Genomic DNA, 19,932 nt, shown 5'->3' with positions numbered 1-19,932 from the left:
TGTGGAGTCAATCACAGTGGTATGGCAACTGCCTGTCTGGGGCCTGAGATAGTGCTACACCGCTGGTGTGCTAACAGCACCTTCACTTCAGCTTCCACCTGCTCAATGGGTGATATCACGCACTGGACATTACGTGGCCGCTTACTGATACAAGCACAGTTCGTTGACTGGCAGGGTACTGACTAACACCCAGCAACAATATGACTGCTGCACTTTTTGTACAGAATAAATGAATCTACCTATGTAAATGCTGCCTTCCCCCCCCCCCCCCCCTCCAAAAACTCACTGTCCGACATCCACCTGGCTCCACAAACCTGCTGCCCTGCTAATCAACAATCAGTGCCATCGCCAACTGTAGCAAGGTACCTATTCTTCCCAGCAATAGGAACAACCCACAACCAAAAAATCTAGCAGAGCTACAGATCCAGTATTAATATATTGGACTGCCAAAAAAACTGGTATGGGCATGCGTATTCAAATACAGAGAGATGTAAACAGGCAGAATACACCACTGCGGTCAGCAATGCTTATATAAGACAAAAAGTATATGGCGCAGTTGTTAGATCAGTCACTTCTGCTACAATGGCAAGTTATCAAGATTTAAATGAGTCTGAACGTGGTGTTATAGTCGGCGCAGGAGTGATGGGACACAGAATCTCTGAGGTAGCGATGAAATGGGTATTTTCCCATATGACCATTCCACGAGTGTGCTGTGAATATCGGGCATCCAGTAAAGCATCAAATCTCCAACATCACTGTCGCTGGAAAAAGATCCTGTAAGAATGCGACTGATGACGATTGAAGAGAATCATTAAATGTGACAGAAGTGCAACACTCCTGCAAATTGCAGCAAATTTCAATGCTGGGCCATCAACAAGTGTTAGTGTGCGAACCATTCAACGAAACATCATCGATACGTGCTTTCAGAGCCGAAGACCCAATTGTGTACCCTCGATGACTGAATGATGCAAAGCTTTACACCTCACCTGGGGCTGTCAACACCAACAGTGGACTGTCGATGCCTGGAAACATGGTGCATGGTCAGACGAGTCCGATTTCAAAACATACTGAGTGGATGGACACGTATGGGTATGGAGACAACCTCACGAATCCATGGACCCTGCATGTCAGCATGGGACTACTGAAGCTGGTGGAGGCTCGGTAAAGGTGTGGGGCGTGTGCAGTTGGAGTTGTGTGTCCCCTGATGGGTCTAAATACGACTGTGACAGGTGACACATTAAGCATTGTCTGATCACCTGCATCCATTCATGTCCATTGCGCATTCTGACACACTTGGGCAATTCAAGCAGAACAATGTGACACCCCACACGTCCAGAATTACTAGAGAGTGGCTCCAGGAATACTCTGAGTTTAAACACTTCTGCTGGCCACCAAACTCCCTAGAAATGAACAATATTGAGCATATCTAGGATGCCTTGCAACATGCTATTCACAAGAGATCTTCAACCCCTTGTACTCTTTCAGTTTATGGAAATCCTTGCAATTTCCTTCAACACTACTTCAGACATTAGTCAAGTCTACGCCACATCGTGTTGTGGCAGTTCTGCATGCTTGCAGGGGCCACCACATGATATTAGGGAGGTGTACCAGTAACACTAAATCGTCCAGTAACAAATATAGAATATTGATCCAACTGAATAGTTGCAGGCATTAACATGCCACTTCTTGCATTCAGGGAGGAATGCCGGTCCCACACTGAATGAACCTGACTGATTAACAACAAAAGCTTGTGGTGCCAGCTAGCTTGGATGTGGTTTCCAGGCAGCTTCCCCCTCATCTGACGAGGCAAATACTGGGCTGGTACACACACCCTGCATCAGTCTCACAATTCACAAACATCTATAAAATGTCTGGACACTTTCCCATGGGATAGCAGTAGATGCACATAGATGGGGTGCACAAATTCCATTTCTAGAGGGGGGGGGGGGAGGGTTAGGGGGAAGAAGGGGGGAGCGTACAGGAAGGGCTTCGGCCACCCTCTATCACCAATACTGCCAAATCCAATAATTAAAATGCCCATTCCATGAAGACAGAGACATAGGTCAGGGAAAGAAGAAGAGGAAGAACTTACAATATTACCTTTAAACCTGAATAGAAACCCTAATTCAACTTCCTTTTTTCCAACCAACCCTAAAGAAACTGTGTTAGTGACTCGACAGCAATAAGGAAAGGACAGACTGTGTTCACTACATACGGAGGCACTGAGCCACAGGAAGTACAATGAAAAAGACTGTTACAATAGTTAAGATTTTGGACCAATTCCTTCTGAAACAGAAAACCGACACATTCACATATGCACAACACACAAACACTTGGCCATTGTCTACAGGCACTGGCGCACATGCGTGTGCACTCTGCTTCTGAAGGAGGACTGTGTCTAAAGCTAAATTTTGTGTGTTCTTTTTCATTGTGCTTCTCTGTGGCTCATTCTGGACTTTTCACTGGTTGTGTTAGCGATTGTTTGGTTAAAAACAAAATATTCGATTGGACTGGATGAAATTTTCGACCATTTCACTGGCTCTGGTGCCCTCATTGCAGTACCACAAGCCCATTCATTCAACAGTACATTTTCAACTAGAACCTTTCCTTCCTGTTGAAAGGTGGTGAAGCTGAATCCACTGGCCAGAAATGGGAAAAAAGGATATAGCAACTCTGTTTATAGACTGTGTAACATTTAAATTACTGGAAACATTTTCCAGAAGGGGACATTACATTTTCTTGGAAAGTGCAACATTTTATCCACAGCCCAATATGAATTCCAGGAAGTTCAATCAGAAACCACACACACACACACACACACACACACACACACACACACACACACACACACACACACACACACACACACACACAAAACACTATTCAGTTCACGGATGATAAGTATCATAACTGGTGGTAAGATGACAGAAGTGCTTCAGAATATACTATCAGACACTGGGTTGTATTGCAAACTGGTAATAAATAAAAATAAAATACAGCATGAAACATCCTTAACATCGGTTTGCTGCAGAATTCTGGAACATATTCAGGTTAAAATATAATAAATTTCCTAGAGACTGAAAAGTCTATGTCCATGAATAGAGCACAGTTTTAGAAAGAATAGCTCATGCAAAACTCAGCTTTCTCTATTCTCACATGATATATTGCAAACTATGGATGAAGGGCAACAGGCACATTCCATATTCCTAGATTTCAAAAAAGCATTAGAACGGTACCTCACTGCAGACTTAACGTAGGTACGAGCATATGGAATAGATTTCCAGATATATGAGTGGCTCTGACACTTCTTAAGTAATAGAATACAGTTTGTCATCCTCAACGGTGAGCATTCAGAGACAAGGTTATCATCAGGACAGCCTCAGCTAAGTGTGACAGGACCTCTAATATTTTCTATATAAATAAATGATCTGGCACACAGGGTGGACAGCAATATGTGGTTGTTCACAGATGATACTGTGGTGTAGGGGGAGGTGTTGAAGATGAGTGACCATACGATGATACAAGTGGACTTTAACAAAATTTCTTTTTGGTGTGATGAATGGCAAATAACTCTAAATGTAGAAAAACTTAAGTTAAGGCGGATGAGTAGGAAAAACAAACCAGTAATATTTGGATACATCATTTAAATATCTGAGCATAATGTTGCAAAATGATATGAAATGGAATGAGCATGTGAGGACTGTGGTAGGGAAGATGAATGGTAGACTTTGGTTTATTGGGAGAATTTTAGGAAAGTGTGGTTCATCTGGAGACGACATACGTGACGCTAGTGGGAACTATTCTTTAATACTCCTCAAGTTCAAATGGCTCTGAGCACTATGGGACTTAACATCTGAGGTATCAGTCCCCTAGAACTTAGAACTGCTTAAACCTAACTAACCTAAGGACATCACACACATCCATGCCCAAGGTAGGATTCGAACCTGCGACCGTGGCGGTCGCGCGATTCCAGGCTGAAGCATCTAGAACCGCTCGGCCACTTCGGCCAGCGAACAGGAAGGGAAACAACAAATAGTGGTAGAGGGTACCCTTTGCCACTCACCATATGGTGGCTTGTGGAGTGCACATAGATGTAGATTCTTCATAATGTCAAGAGAACTAGTGAGGAGGACATAAAAATTCAAATGCCAGACAAAATAATTTAAGTGTCATTAGTACAAAATTTCTGGGGTCTTGCTCCAAGACTATCTTAGATCGGATACACATATTGATGGTATATTTAGAAGATTAAGTATCATATGTTGTTTAAAGAGTGTGCCTGAAAACTGTTGCCGTAAGGACTGTGAACAGTGCTAATGTATATCCTGCCGTAAAGAATGGGGATACTGTTTGGGATAACTCAACATCCTGCCAACTCTTTTTTTTTATGATGCAAGATACAATAATAAGTGTCTTGGCAGGAATGAAGATCAAGAGGGAGTGTACCCAGAACGCCTAAAAATATCCATAATAAAGTTGGTCCATAACAAAACAAGCGCAACATCACATGACAATTACCTGCTCATTTCACTTGCCCCAATTATTTCTACTGCAACAAAGCACTGAATGTACCAGTAGATGAACCAATATTTTGAATATAATAAACTAATCGGTTCTGTACAGTATGGCTTTAGATCTACCCTACTTACTGTGAAAGCAGTAGACAGGATCATAACAAAAGTATATGACTGCTTTGAGAATAACCCACAATGAAAAATAATTCTGGCAGAAGAGTTGAAGGGAAAGGAAGAGGGGTGAAGGAAAAGAACTGGAGATGTTTAATTATGAAACAGAAACTCACGATTCAGTGTTACGAAAGCTATGTGAAAAATTAGGCTATGTAAAATTAAGAGATGTTAGCAAAATGAACCAAGATGCACACACCCAGCATTGACTACACAAGAACAGGAAGAAAAAATTAATGTTACTGAATGAAATAAAAGTTCTCCGTGCCTCATTCACCAACAAGAAGGAGCCAATAGCACTAGGTTATAATTGTACACTTTTCCAGAGAAAAGAACCATTACAGCAGTGATCAACCAGGCAAACTAGATGTATGTGAACCATGTGCACTCAATGTAATCACTCACATAGAAGTACAACAGCAAAGACAGTCCTGGTTCCACTCTCACAGAACACAACATCCAGAGATATATAAGTAGAGAAGAAAACCCAGCCATCACTTAGCATAATACATCTGAAAATGTAACAGCTTCAATACCATAACGAGGCAAACAGGTTCCAATGACCTTGCTGTACTTGGAGACCTTAACACTGATGTAAACTCCTACAACTTAGCTATAATGAAATTTTTAGATGTATTAACTTCATACAATCTTAAAAATATAGTTACCATGGGTACCAGGGTCTCAGAGTCTAGTTCTACCAGGACAGATTATGCAATAATTAATGAAACTGCTGAAGACACTTAAGTATAGTAATATAGACTTTTCTTTCTCAGGCAACCTTGCACAACAGGTAGAAAACAGAAAGACACCTCCTTAAACAAGACCAAAAACTTTTGAAAAGAAATGAGTTATGAGCAAAAGTAACATCAACTCTCAGAAAATTAAACTAGCTGAGGAGAAGTGGTATAGAATGTACTACGAGGAAGGATCAGTTAACAAATGGGAAAAGTTTTATAACATTCTATTGAGACACTGATTCCGGCTGTCCCATTAAAGAAATGCAGACAGGGCCAATACACAGTGTAAGAAATAACAACCAAAGACTTTCAGCCAGTATTGTTAAACTAAGGCAAAATATTCATGACCTAGATACCCTGTACAGATCAAGAAGACAGTTTCAAACAAAAATGTAACACAGCTAATAAAACATTTAAAGTGGAACATTCAAACCTTAGAAAACAAATCCACAGCAATGGAATATCTCAATCTACAACTGTAAGAAAGGTGTCCTGGAAACTAATTGACAACAAAAGATTTCTACAACTAAGGACAACAAACCCTTATCCATTATTATAAAAGAACCAAAAGTATTGTGTAATATTTTTAATAAACATTTCATATCACCAACAGGAAAACCAACACACACTTTAGAAAAATACCAAGAGATACCAAATCACACCCCTCAAGGAGCAAGTTTTGAATTTGATGAGGTTAAATAAAATGATATAAGCAAGATAATCCTAACATTAAAGAACAAATACTCAGCTGAATGGGATGGTGCGTCGAATGTAGTAGTTAAAAAAAGGAATAAAAGAAATAGTCAAACAGCATCTCATAAACTGTAGTATTAGAGAAAGCATTTACTAAAAATAAGAATTGTTAAACCACAGCATAAGAAGGGGAATACAAAAGAGATATCAAACTACATCACAACATCATTGATCCCTACCTTTAGAAAAGTTTTTGAAATGGATATCCTTTCTCAGCTCTCCACTTATTTTACAAAGAACAAATTGTTAACAGAAACACAGGATGGCTTTAGGAAAGATCTGTGCACAACTACCGCAGTAGCTGAATTTCTCCATAAAGTGTACACTGTCTTAGACCAAGGTATGAAGACAGCAAGCATATTCTTAGAACTTACTAAAGCCTTGTGATTCAGTCAACCACGGGTTGCTTACTAAGAAATTGAAGGTTTCCAACATTGAGGTCTCGTCCATACAATTACCACACACCTGACAAATCGTGAACAGTGTACTAAACTTTCACATTAAATACATAATAAGGTAATGGATTTCCAGTCTTCTAGATATACAGTAACCCAGGGGGTACTGCCAGTATCGATCCTCAGTCCGTTTCTTCTTTGTTTATGTCAATGACGTGACACAACCCTTCAACTCACATCTAGTACACTGTGCTGTCGACACTTCCCTCTTATTTTATGAAAAAGAGAAACATTACAATCAGCTGCAACTATAGGTGTGTAAAGTAACCACATAATTTCTGCACCAGGGTATAAACACTATCATCAGTAAAACAGGTTCTCATAAACAATATTTGTGGTATTACATCAGCAGAAACAGATAACGTCAAATTTCTTCATGTCCACCTTGGAAAAATTTCTCCGTTTGGTAGATCACATTACTACTGTATATTAGAAAATCAGCAGTAGCTTGTATCTGCTAAGTCACCTGGCAAGTAGTCCAAGTTAAATACTAAAAATTGTTTACCATGGAACAATTAATGGATTTATTAATTATTGTATTGCACTGTGGGGTTGTGCAGCAGACCTGCACATGAATAGAGTACCAGTATTACAGAACAGAGCCATTAGGTTGGTGCAGAGAGACCTGTCATGAAACCTTTGTCCAATATAAATATTCAACAGTATATTCCTTGTATTTGTATAAACTTCTTATACTTTTTCTGAATAGTAAAAACAAAGAAAATAAGTGCAGTGACACTAGAAATAAGGGTAACTACTTCAGGCAAAGGACAAAATTACAATAACTGACAATAGTCAGTATATTAATGGGCAGATATAGTTCAACAAGGTGCCACATGCTTTGAAAACTTGTAAACCAAAGCTGTTCCACTGGGAGTTAAAAGCCTTCTTAGTAAATAAATGTTTATATTCACTCAGTGAATTGTAATCTTACTTGCCCTCTGTTGTAACATGTAATATAATTAGAATATTAAGATGAATGTATGTACCACTACTGTATGTGTTATCTATGTTAATTACTCAATTTATGTATGAAATTTGCAAAAGTTGTCAGTCTGATAATGTACGTGCAAAAAATGTAAATGAATAAATAGTGGCCGGAATATTGGTGGGAGATCAGTATTTGAATTGGGGTGGATCACTACCTTATCTTCAAGAGTCATTGTGGATGTTAGCTAACTGTTTCCAAAATTAGAAAAGGCTAACAAAATTATGAAGTATCATTTATGTATCTTAGTGGTGTGTAATTACTAAATATGGAGCAAATCTTGCCAAAGATGAATCTAGACCCGTCACTAAGCAGAACATCAGTCTGCCACTACAATGAAGTTTTTGTATTTATGTTCAATGATTTTGTCAACTCACAATCAAAGTAACATTTCAAAATAATTTAGAACTTTTTATATGCTACGGATTAGTCTATCAAATAAAGTGGGGGTTAACGAAGATTACAGTTTAATGGTAAAATGATGATTAGATTATTAGAAACTGAGCAGCAGCGTAAGTCAGTAAAGATTTGTTGTATCCTTTTGAAAGAAAGGACACTAGGATTTGCTGTAAGCAATTCCTGAAAACAATGAGAACCCAACATCCAGAGGGATTTTTTGAACAGTGTCATCACAGGTGCATGTCTGAGGAGTGGGTGGGCACTAATAAATTTCAAGGTAGACTGCCTTCTGGCCCGACTAGCAATGGGAAAAAAATAGTGCTTTCAATAATGTCATACACTGTATTCTGGATTTTGTTTTTTCATCTGAACAGTAAAACTACGAGGTCTATTGTGCATGTGCTTAACTGATGACATTTACTAAAATTTACTCAACCACAATAGTGAAATGTTAAAATAAAAAGCCAAATGATTACCCTTTCAGTAATATGTAAAGTGATAAAGCAAAGCTAGCGAATTTTGATTCCATTCCCGTAATATGGAAATGACGGAAGTCACTTATTTGTTGCCTCCCCCCCTTTTTTTTACCACTTGTAGTCATACAGCTTGATAATTACTTGCATCATAGTGACAAGTCTGAGCTGCCATCTAGGGCAGTTGTAAGTTTTCACCTAAAAAAAGTAATATCTTACCAAGTTCAACATATGACGTTTCTTCACCAAGCCACCAAGAAGTCGTGGGGCAATTGAATTCAGTTTCACCAACAGCAGAGAGAAGGTGCTGCCCTGTTACACAGAACAATTAGAAACCAAGACGAAATTATTTTCCACTAATCAGCAGAAAGGATGTAATGTTACAACAATTTACCCGAATGTTGCTGCATGTGATCAAATCTTCTCTCCCAGTCTACTTTTTGTTTTACTGTTTCTCCAACTGAGAACTTTGATTGAACAAAATGAACAGCTTCAGCACCTCGTCGATTAACCTGAATCACTGGTGTTTCATTTAAGTATCCTGTATCTGATGGCTGTAAAAAAAAAAAAATGTATAACCGTCAGCTTCACCACAACCAAGAATTAGAATGGTGTTGGGTTGGGGGGCATTTCCAATCTTATGCTTTGCAGCGATGTTGAGTTAAATTCTTTTTTTACTAGTAAAACTTGAATTAGTCAATAATGAAGAACACTGGCCAGTACGAAAGACGTGTCACAGTACAAAACTGCATACCACAGCTCGGTAAAAGGAAGTCACACAAAATTGATGTACTAACAACAGCTGTGACAAGAAGCAGACTACATTACCCATGAATACTTCTCATGTAACACGTTATTACACACAATCACCATGGTCTGAATATTACAGGTTGTTACTCACCTGTCCTCCTCCCTCAGGAAACAAAATTGTGTCTTCTAAAACCACTTCAAACCCATCAATTGTTTGTTTCTTCCCATCTTTTACTAAATCTAGTTTTGCTTCAGCACAAGACACGACTTTAGAAGAAAACTACGTAGAGAAAAGAAAACAATCAAAATTCGTACTCTTGTTATACGCAACAAAACAAATTACTTGAATACAACTATTCAAAAATACCTCTCGCAGAAAACTGTCTGCTTGGCAGGCAAATACCATGGCTTATTATTTTAATTCCAGCTATAACAAAGGACTGGGTCCGTCTCTTACAGACTTATAATTATTAATTATGCTTTTCTACCTCTTCTTTACATGCACTAACATGCAAATCACTCAGAAGATAAGCATGATCGTCTGCATCTTGCATTTAAACTTAATGTAAACAATGCATCAGTGTGGCCAACTCTCCAAAACAAAATAAGCTAATTGCATCCACGAAAAAACCCAGAAAAAAACATCTACACCTATACTCTTGACAACCGTGATGTGCATGGCAGAGGGCATTCTACCAGTTATTAACGTTTCTTCCCGTTCAGTTCACATATGGAGCGCAGGAAGAATGATTGTTTGAATGCCGCTGTGCATGCAGTAATTATTCTAATCTTATCCTCATGACCCCTACGGGCCGGTTGTACAATCTTGGGATAAATCCAAGGATAACTAACCGAGGAATAGGCTAACTACGGGTTAACTTGGGGTGCGTGTGGTAAGACACTATTTCGCTCCGCGGTTAGTTAAGCCGGGTTCACACATGCTACAAAAGTGTCGGCACTGCTAGTGGCAAACTGCAGATGCAAGTGTGAACTCACAGTTTTTAATGGCGCAGTTTAAGAGATGCAACTTTTGTCATGCCGCAGAACTTTCAGCTTGGTTGTACTTTGTTGCACCACTTTCCTACTACCACTACTCCCTGGTGGCAATATTGCGAAACACGAGCATTCTGTCACAGTTATCGTGCAGTAATTGCCGTTGTACTCCATTCGATTTCAGTTTGTTTTTATATTATTTCTGAAAAAAGAGAGAACAACGCTCGGCAGGTACACTTCCGCAGCTTCTAGAACTACAATAGCAGCAACATATGTTTGATTTTGTGTAGCAGTGTGTGTGTGTGTGTGTGCGTGTGTGTGTGTGTGTGTGTGCAAACCAATGACATATCCCACGAAGGAATGATAATTAAACTTAATATTTGTAACCAAAAGAGGGAGTCGTATAAACTTCGTAATTATTGGGACCAAACATTGTATAAATTATGCATCATATGCAGGAAATGGCTCCAGAGTGTGATGTGGTAGCTCTTAAACTAAAAATTAGTTATTCAAAATACCTGTATCAAAATCTTGGAAGAGTGGCGTTGATAAGTATGGTAAAAGTGTGCAACTGTTTCTAGTCACATAAGCAAGTCAAAACCGAGATAGCCAGAGCGATGTATCCTGAAAACCGTAACCCACAAAATCTGTCAGTATGCAGCAATAACAACATTGATGCTGACAGGCAAACGTACACAGAACATTCTACACCGAATCTTGTTGTACCGCAAAGAAAACCAGACTTTGGTAATCAAATGATTTTGCCACAGCGATGCGTGACAACAAGAAACAATCATGACAACGAAGCAGAGTGTGTAAAAAGGTAAATGCAACACCTGCAATTGATAGCAGTTCAATGCAACTAACAACACTGATGCATGAAGAGAGTCTCATCAAGCATCGCCAGTTTCAGATCTTCAATGAAGAAAGCAAAAGAAACGTACACCCTGTTGCATTTATCTGTAATTTCAAAAGTGTTCTTCCAAAGTCATGGTCAGAAGAAAAAAAGATACAATTTGTAAAATCACATATCTCTGGTGATGCGTCATTATGGGCATTAAATACCGCAGATACTTGTAAAACCTTTCATGACTTTGAAAAAGCGTTTTTAGACCAATTTTAGTCGGCGTCTATTCAAGAGCGACTTCGTAAAATAGTATACAATGCCGAAGTATATAATCCGAAATCAGGTTCATTGAGGAAGTATTTTGAAAAATATGTTAACATGACCAGATACTGGGATGAGCCAGTTACCACTAGAGATTTGTTACGAGTACTAAAAGCCAGACTACCAATCCACATTAGATAGAAACTGTTCAATGTTACAGACACCGACTTAAAAGAATTTCTGTCTGTAATCGATTCCTTGGATCTTGTGCAGGAGGACGCCTGAAGGACTTCTGATGTCACCAGCAATACAAACAGTCCGAATGGAGAGAATTCATGGAATTCAAACAAGGTAAATAGGGGCGAAGGTAGTCCTAAACAAAATAAAAATAAATCTTATGGAAACAGCAATTACAACAATAACAGTAACAGAAACCAATACAACCAAGACTGTGGTTACAACGATAATAATAACAAGGATTACAGGAAAGCTGAAGAATACCAACAGCCGAATGGTATTCCAAGGCAGAATCACAATCAGAATTCAAATTTTCATAGTGACATTGAAACACGTATGTAACGTAGCAGCGATGGTGAGGCATGATAAAATCTTTGACCAGAGAGCCTTTTATCGTGGTTAGTCTGCGCTTGACCGCGCGAGAGTTGCGTCCAGCACTCTGTCAGTAGTCGTCGTGCAGTGCACTCTGTCGCTAGCAGTAGCTCAGTGCAGTTGCGTCCAGTAGTCTGTCGGTAGTAGTCGTGCAGTACAGTTGCGAGCAGTCTGTCAGTGGGCAGTCTGTGAGCAGTGCAGTATGTCGGTAGTAGCAGTCGAGTGCAGTTGTGTGTGAGTAGTCGGCGGGCGTCGACATGGCATTCTGGTCAAGATACAGGACGAGGTATATTATTTTTAAATTCGCTCAGCTAATAATGTAAATTAACTGTAACTAATTTGTGCAATAATCGCCCCAATAATAATTTTGATTTCAAATCAATTTTCAACAAAAAAACCATTTAATTGAACCAACGATTTCCTTCCATTTCCTTTAAAGAAAAGTTTCAGTTAAATTTAAAAAAAAAAAAAAATATTATTTGCAATGCATTTCCTCCAAGCCGTGGCCAACAATAAGAGCAGAAATTTGACATGCAGTTATACTGCGGTAAGAAATTAATTCTGATTTTTGCACAGGGCCAAAGACCGATATTTCGGTTTGATTGAGTTGTCATTATCACTGAAGTTTCATTAGCATTAAATTGTGTCTCATTATTTTCGTGAGAGTTTACACCTTGAGTCACATTGCGTTTCGCATTTTTTATTGTCATTAAATTCAATTGCTAGGGAGGTTACCCTTGGCTCCCATTTCTATTAAAATAATATCTTTTAAATTTTTGTGGGGGCTTACACTTAGCACATTGTCCATTAGCATTTAAAATAAAATATCATTTTTAAATTTTTGTGGGGAGGTTACACTTGGCGACACCCAGTCCAGGATCGAATTTCGTTGAGAGTCTTTTGAAAAACAGTCAGATATCTGCTCTTATTTGCTTAGATATAATTAGGATTTGGCGCAACGCTTTTACTAATCTTGTGACTTTCTTTCTACATGTCAACGGCAATTCGTTGCTCTGTTGTATTTGTGTGTTGCTTTTGCATTGTGCATATTTATTTTGTGAATAATTTTGACTATTGTAAAAATGCCGCGAAAGACTGTGAATAGTATTTCGCAAGGTATTATGAATGAATTTACCGATTTGAACAGTGTGACCGATAGTAATTGTGACACGCAGTGTAATGATGACAATTCTGCGTTCACTAACAATCAGTGCATTCCAACCACTAATGATGACTTTTATCTTAATGATGAACAAATGAACTCAATTGTCTCTTCTGTTAATTTGACGACAATTGATGACGCGGGACGCTCTATTGTAATGAGCGCTACCCAGCTTAACACAACCGGTTCGGAAAATTCACGTGACGAACAGACAAATTTGTCTAGTGAAAATGAACAGTGTACTGAAAGTAGGACGGATTTATTTAATTCTGAAATAGTGACTGACAGTGTAAATCCGACTGACAAACCTTTTTGTAAATCTCAGAATAATCAAATGGTTACAGAAAACGAGACAATTCCAGATCCACCACTAAACAGCACAGAGAATATAAACGCTAATTTTGACTTGGTACGAATTATGACAAGTTTGCTACAACAGCAAAGTGAGAAAATAGACAACAATTTCAAACAACAGAGTGAAGATCTCAAACAAAAACTTAGTGAACAGGTCAAACAAGATAACAAAAAACTCAAACAACACTTAAATGAAAAATTAGATGACAATTACAGACAGCTTAGTGAACAAATTAGAGCCGTTGCCGCGCAGTGCCATGACACTAAGGAACAGTTGCGCGTGGAAATTGAGGCTTGTTCAAAAAAAAGTAGCGAAGAAATTAGATCTGTTGCTCAAGAATTAAGCGAAATGCAAACAGCCGCAACAGAAACACTTAGAGCGGAAATTAGTACAGTCGCTAAACAATGCTCTGAAAAGGCTACACAATTATGGGACGAGTTTAAAGTAATGACGGTAGAACTTTCGCGCACAATGGATGAAAAGATAGACGCGAAATTCGAGCAACAGAACTCTCAAATTAACGAACGTCTTAGTGTTCACATACAAAACAGTGATACGCGTTTCCGTAAATTTATTCAGGATCAAAATAAAGTTTAACGTCAGGTAATGGAAACAATCACTGCACAAAGACAGGAAGACAAACGTAAAATGTTTGCGAAGGCAAAGACATATGTAGACAACAATATTGCTACAGTGTCCGACGAAATTAATTCCATCAAACAGTCGAACACAGAATTACGCGACGAGATTTCTGACCTTAAATCGAAAATAGACACATACACTACCGGTTTTCAAACAGTGACTGACAGACTCGAACAATTAGAACTAACACAGGATTGCTATGTCATCAAAGCTGATGTTAAAAAACTGAGCGAAACTACACGTAAGTTGCAAAAACAGATTAATGCGTCCGATTCTAAAACCGATGATCAGGCAAAAATACTGACTGAAAAATATGATGAATTGGCCAGTCGTATTGACGTTATAGAAAGTAGTAATGACAATAAATCAGACGATACTGCACTGATTTCATTTAACCAAACACCTGAATTTCAAAATTTACAGCAGACAACTAATGAGATCGATTCATCTAACAACACCTTGCGTAGAAAATTGTCAGGTTTACAACAAGAAGTAACAGAGATGAAAAACATTTCAGTTAATAACATACCACAACAGACGCCACTTAGTGAACATTTGTCAGACTCGCGCAACGCGTTTAATGTGAGCAATTTACAGCAACTACGCGGCTTAAAATCCGAAAAGCCATGCGACTTAAAATCTGAAAAGCTACGCAACTTGAAATCTGAAATGACACAGACGAACAGATTCACACACAAACCTGAACGTGTTATCAAATTCAGTGACGAGAACATTGATTATAAGCAATTTGCATTTGTAAGAAAATCTAAGGAACTTAATAATGTCAGAACACAGGTACACGTTTTGAGCTGTATACGACAATTTGTTTTTATGCTTTCACCACTATTACCTGTAATGCAGAAACGAGCTTTGAACCTGATGCGACAATTTGCTATTGTATTTTCATCAGCATTATCTATTATGCAGAAATTGGAATTAACAGGGAGACAACAATTTGCCTTTGGATTTTTACCGCTATTGCTTGCAACGCAAAAGCTAAAATTTATTTGCAGTGCGTAAATGACCTCAGGGGATTCATTACGCTTTAATGAATATGTGCCGTAGCGAGCATAGGGCCCCGAGCTGTAGTAGTGCTGTTTCATCTTTAGTTTTCTGCACTGCTGTCTTCTCTTCTACTATCCTTTATATCTATCAAAACTGTTCTTTAACTATTGCTCTATCTAGTATTAAGAATAAGTAATGAAAACCCGATATGACAAATCTTTTACCGAATGTGACAATTTTCAGTAGGCACTCCCGTAATGACAATTACTGCCGTAATTTTAATTACAGAAAAATCGTAATCATCAGTATGTGTAGAATTATAGTAACAGGAACCACATTTTTGTAACAATAAATGTTTTTCACCACAACAGCATGAAAGTCAACCGGTTAGCATACCTAACCAACAATGGAATGCACAAGGTCAACCAGGCTTTAATGTTTTGCCGCGTGCACGTATAGTCCCTGATACAAGAAATAGTAACGTACGGCAGCAAGGAAATAACTACATACAGAAAACTCAGTATTTCAATTCCTATCGCAATGCACCGTATAGGAATGACTATTACGACAGACGTAAAAATAATGAGCACAATTATCAGCGTACATTTAATAACAGTCTATCTTATCAGCAGCAAGAACATTAGCAACAACAAATAATCATGAATGAACCAGGCAATAGGTGTCATCTATAGCGTAATACGTCAGGAAGAGTTAACAGAACAGTTCAAATAGTGGATATGCCACAGCATCCTCCCGTGAAATAAATAACAGCACGTACGACAGAATTTGACCAGACACAGTACAGATTGCATATTCCAGTAACGTAAGCAATAATTTTCACACGCAGAATCTTGTTTACGAGAATGTTATTTGAAACATGCTCTGTTGAATGCACCACTTTTATTGCACCCAGATCTTACTAGAAATTTTTCCATTGCCACCGACAGTTCCAACACCGCTTTAGGCGTACATATTTTTCAGGAAATTGAAGAAGATGGTTCAATAGTAATTAAAAACATCGCATTTGCAAGTCGCATTCTGTCACCCGCTGAACGAAATTATTCTGTTACAGAACTTGAAACATTATGTGTTGTATGGGCTTTTACGAGATTTCGGCATTTTCTTTATGGCAGACATACCACCGTTTACACAGACCACAGAGCAATACAATTTTTACTTTCGGCTAAATTCACTCACGACAGATTAAGCAGATGGAAACTTCATTTACAAGAATTTAATTTTACAATAGTTCACATTCCCGGCACACAAAATGTTATAGCAGACGCACTATCGCGTTCTCTGAGCAACAATCAGCAAGACGTAGCAACCAACTTCTGCAAAGCAAATTTCAGTGTCATGTACATTCAGCAAGTTGCATTTGAAAACTTTACTTCATCGTCATTACAGGACATAGCACAAGAACAAAATAAAGACAACGTGTGGAAAGAAATTAAACACCTTTGGCAAGATGAGAATAATGTTACGATTAGAAACCATTACACTGTACGCAATGACATTCTGTTTCGCCGCTTTCATCCTGACAGCAACAATTGGTTATTATGCATTCCTGACGAACTGGTCAACAAATTAATCTGGTACACTCATTTAAGTTACGCACATTACGGAGCACGAAAATGTTTTCTTATACTGGGACAGAACTGTTATTTTACCAACATGGAAAAACGTATACGACGAGTTTTAGCGTCTTGTAAAATTTGCCAGAAAGCTAAATCAGACACCACTTCACATATTCCTCCTTTATATCCCATTGTACCTGTTAAATTAAGACATATGGCCGCAGTAGACATTTTTGGTCCGATTCCGAGAACTAACAGAGGTTTTTGCTACATCTTTGTCGCTGTTGAGCTCACTTCAAAATTTGTTACTTTCACTCCGTTACGCAAAGCTACTGCTAAAACTGTTTCGAAAGCATTTGTAAAACATTTTCTATTTCATGTAGGGCATGTGATGAAAGTAATTTCTGACAATGGATCACAATTTCGTTGTGCCATATGGACACGCATGTTACGAGCTAGAGACATTTCTCCGATTTATATATCCAAGTACCATGCTTCTTCGAACCCTTGTGAACGGTTAATGAAAGAAATTGGTAAGCTGTGCCGAATATACTGCCACAAAAGACATATTGATTGGGATACACACATATTCTCATTCCAAGATGTAATTAATTCCATTCCAAATGAATCCACTATGCTATCTCTGTCTGTTATACTGAAAAACGTTGAACCACTAAACAAAATTAAAGAATTAGTCAACTTCCCTAAATGTCGTCGACTAAGACACCACGAAATAATTGACATTGCGCTGAACAACATCAAACGTGCCGCAGAGCGCCGGAGAAGACAGCAAAAACAGGTTTGTACACGCCGCGACTTTCACGTTGGACAGAAGATATTAGTACGTACACACTATTTATCCAGCAAATTAAAAGGTAAGTGCAGTAAATTTGAAGTTCTATACGCAGGTCCATATCGGATTCGCAGCATTCCTCATCCCAATGTTGTACACGTCGAAACTTTGAGAACCAGAATATCGAAAGGCAACCACCATTGGTCAAATATTAAACCCTTTATTGAATGAAGACACTTTATGATTCGACACACTATGATGCCATTTACTAATTTTTTTATGACCACTTATGCAATTATATTCACATGACTAATTACTGATGATTATCGTATTTTTCTTGGCAAGTGCCCGCCAAGGTAAGGTTAGCGGGTCGCTTTTCTTGTCGTTACACATCAAACCGTGCACATTTTCCATTTTTTTTGTGTGTATGATTGTATTCCAGTTTTGTTTATATGCACTGTGAAATAGTTAAGATATAACACACACCAGTTGACTTTGACATTTTTGTTGCCCTATGATATCTCAACATCGTGACTGTTTTACGTTTTTCTTTTTGCTGCTTCATTGTATTATTCTGTGTACATTTTTGCATCTGAACACTGTCAACGTCTTTGACATATTACGTTTTCTGTCATGTTATGCTGTATGGTTAATTATGTCACCATAAACCAGTCATTATTTAGTGGGTATATGATTTAAATGCAAGACATTAATCTTTGTTCATCAATTTCAGAAAGAAATGATGCGTGTAAGAAATAAATTCAACAGAAATGGGAATTTCACCTACGGAATAAACGAAAGAAGATGCAATAACTTTATGAGAAAGGGTAAATGGATCAGGATTAACAAGCATTAACAAGAATATACTATACTCGTCATAGAATAGCAGTCTTAACTAATTTTTCTTTCAGAATACAAGGCGATTGATGCAGGCTGTCAGACAGAACTACACATCTTAGTTTTAGTGATGAAATATGCTAGAGATAAGGAATAGTTGTGTAATGAGTAATGAAGTGATTTTTTTTGCAGATGATAATGAATGCTGATGAATAATGATGAAGGATATGCTGTTATGAATAATGAAGTTTTTCTTTATAGGTGATGATAATGAAGTTATGATAATATGGATAATGAAGTGATTGATAATGAAGTTTTTTTCTTTACAGATGAGGATAATGTTGAAGTTATGTATTTATGCTATGTAGTTATTTAAGTATTCGTTGCAGTTTGCTTTGACAGCAGGTGTTATATTGCATAGTAGGATGACGGAAAGTTTTGGAAAGGACAGCTATGGAACACATTTTTATACACATTTCACTACCTGTTAATTCGAAGTTCACTACTTTTCAGCATAGTATGTGTTTCTTCTTTCAGGTCAATAATCCATTTTGTATTTTTTTCCAGGAGAAGCTTTTCATGATACTTACTAAACCTGTTACTTATTATACCTGTTCTAGTACTTGCATTTTTATTTTTTTTACCCATTTGTGTCTATCATTTATAAATGTGATCACATATACTGCCTTGTTACATAACCTTACTACAGCTGACTCATGACGAATGACGTTACCTATCCTCATTTGCAGCAATAGGTCAAAATCAAATATTGTTATGCCTCAGCAATTAATTATCGATCTCAATGCAATGCATTGCTAACAAAAAAAAATGTATTACCAGTCCCACATAATGTCGCTAGTTTATGATAATTCTGAATAATACTGATTAGCTCTGAATAGTATGTCACTTGAGTAATGACTTCTTAATGAGACAATAAAATATATATATATATATAAATAATGCTTTGTAACTGGCTAATAACTGCCACTGTTTATTGTAATGAGACTACTTATAATACACATGATTATTAATGCTATGTCTGTAATTAACTGATTTTTAATAATGACTTCTTAATGATCTGAATAATACTGAATGATGAAAAATGTTTTATTCTATTCAATACTTGCTGGCCACTGAGTGCCAATAATTAATGTCACTAAATGAATTACATTATTAATTATGCCATTAATCAGCTCCTGTTTTCAATTATGACTTTTCATGTTATAATAACTGGCCACTGAGTGCCAATAATTAGTGTCACTTAATGAATTACGTTATTAATTATGCCATTAATTAGCTCCTTTTTCAATGATGATTTTTCATGTTCCATTACTGGCCACTGAGTGCCAATAATTAATTTCACTAAATGAATTATGTTATTAGTTATGCCATTAATTAGCTCTTGTTTCAATGTTGATTTTTCATGTTTTGGCAAATGGCCAATGAGTGCCAATAATTTGTATCACTCAATGTATTATGTTAATGCTAGGCCAATAATTGACTCTCCTTTTCAATGAAGAGTTCTGATGAACATTATTCTGTCATACTAAATATGCTTGATAACTGGCCAAAGACTGCCACTGTTTATTGTAATACGATTACCCATGA

At 37.7% G+C, this 19,932-nt stretch overlaps 1 protein-coding gene across 1 annotated transcript in view; it reads right to left on the bottom strand.

Annotated features, from left to right (window-relative positions):
- LOC126474190 (alanyl-tRNA editing protein Aarsd1) overlaps positions 1 to 10,055 on the bottom strand; it is an 81,433-nt gene extending 71,378 nt beyond the window's left edge. The window contains exons 1-4 of the mRNA XM_050101653.1: positions 9,611 to 10,055; positions 9,395 to 9,523; positions 8,888 to 9,047; positions 8,713 to 8,805 (exon numbers count right to left, since the gene is read on the bottom strand). Coding sequence (XP_049957610.1) covers positions 8,713 to 8,805; positions 8,888 to 9,047; positions 9,395 to 9,523; positions 9,611 to 9,649 — 421 coding nt within the window. The 5' untranslated portion in view covers positions 9,650 to 10,055. The remainder of the gene's footprint in view (positions 1 to 8,712; positions 8,806 to 8,887; positions 9,048 to 9,394; positions 9,524 to 9,610) is intronic.
- Between the last annotated feature and the right edge of the window lie 9,877 nt (positions 10,056 to 19,932).

The sequence above is a fragment of the Schistocerca serialis genome, chromosome 4, assembly GCF_023864345.2.
Source record: "Schistocerca serialis cubense isolate TAMUIC-IGC-003099 chromosome 4, iqSchSeri2.2, whole genome shotgun sequence".
NCBI lineage: Eukaryota > Metazoa > Arthropoda > Insecta > Orthoptera > Acrididae > Schistocerca > Schistocerca serialis.
Note: the sequence above shows the minus strand (reverse complement) of the source record. Positions and strands in the feature narration are given on the sequence as shown.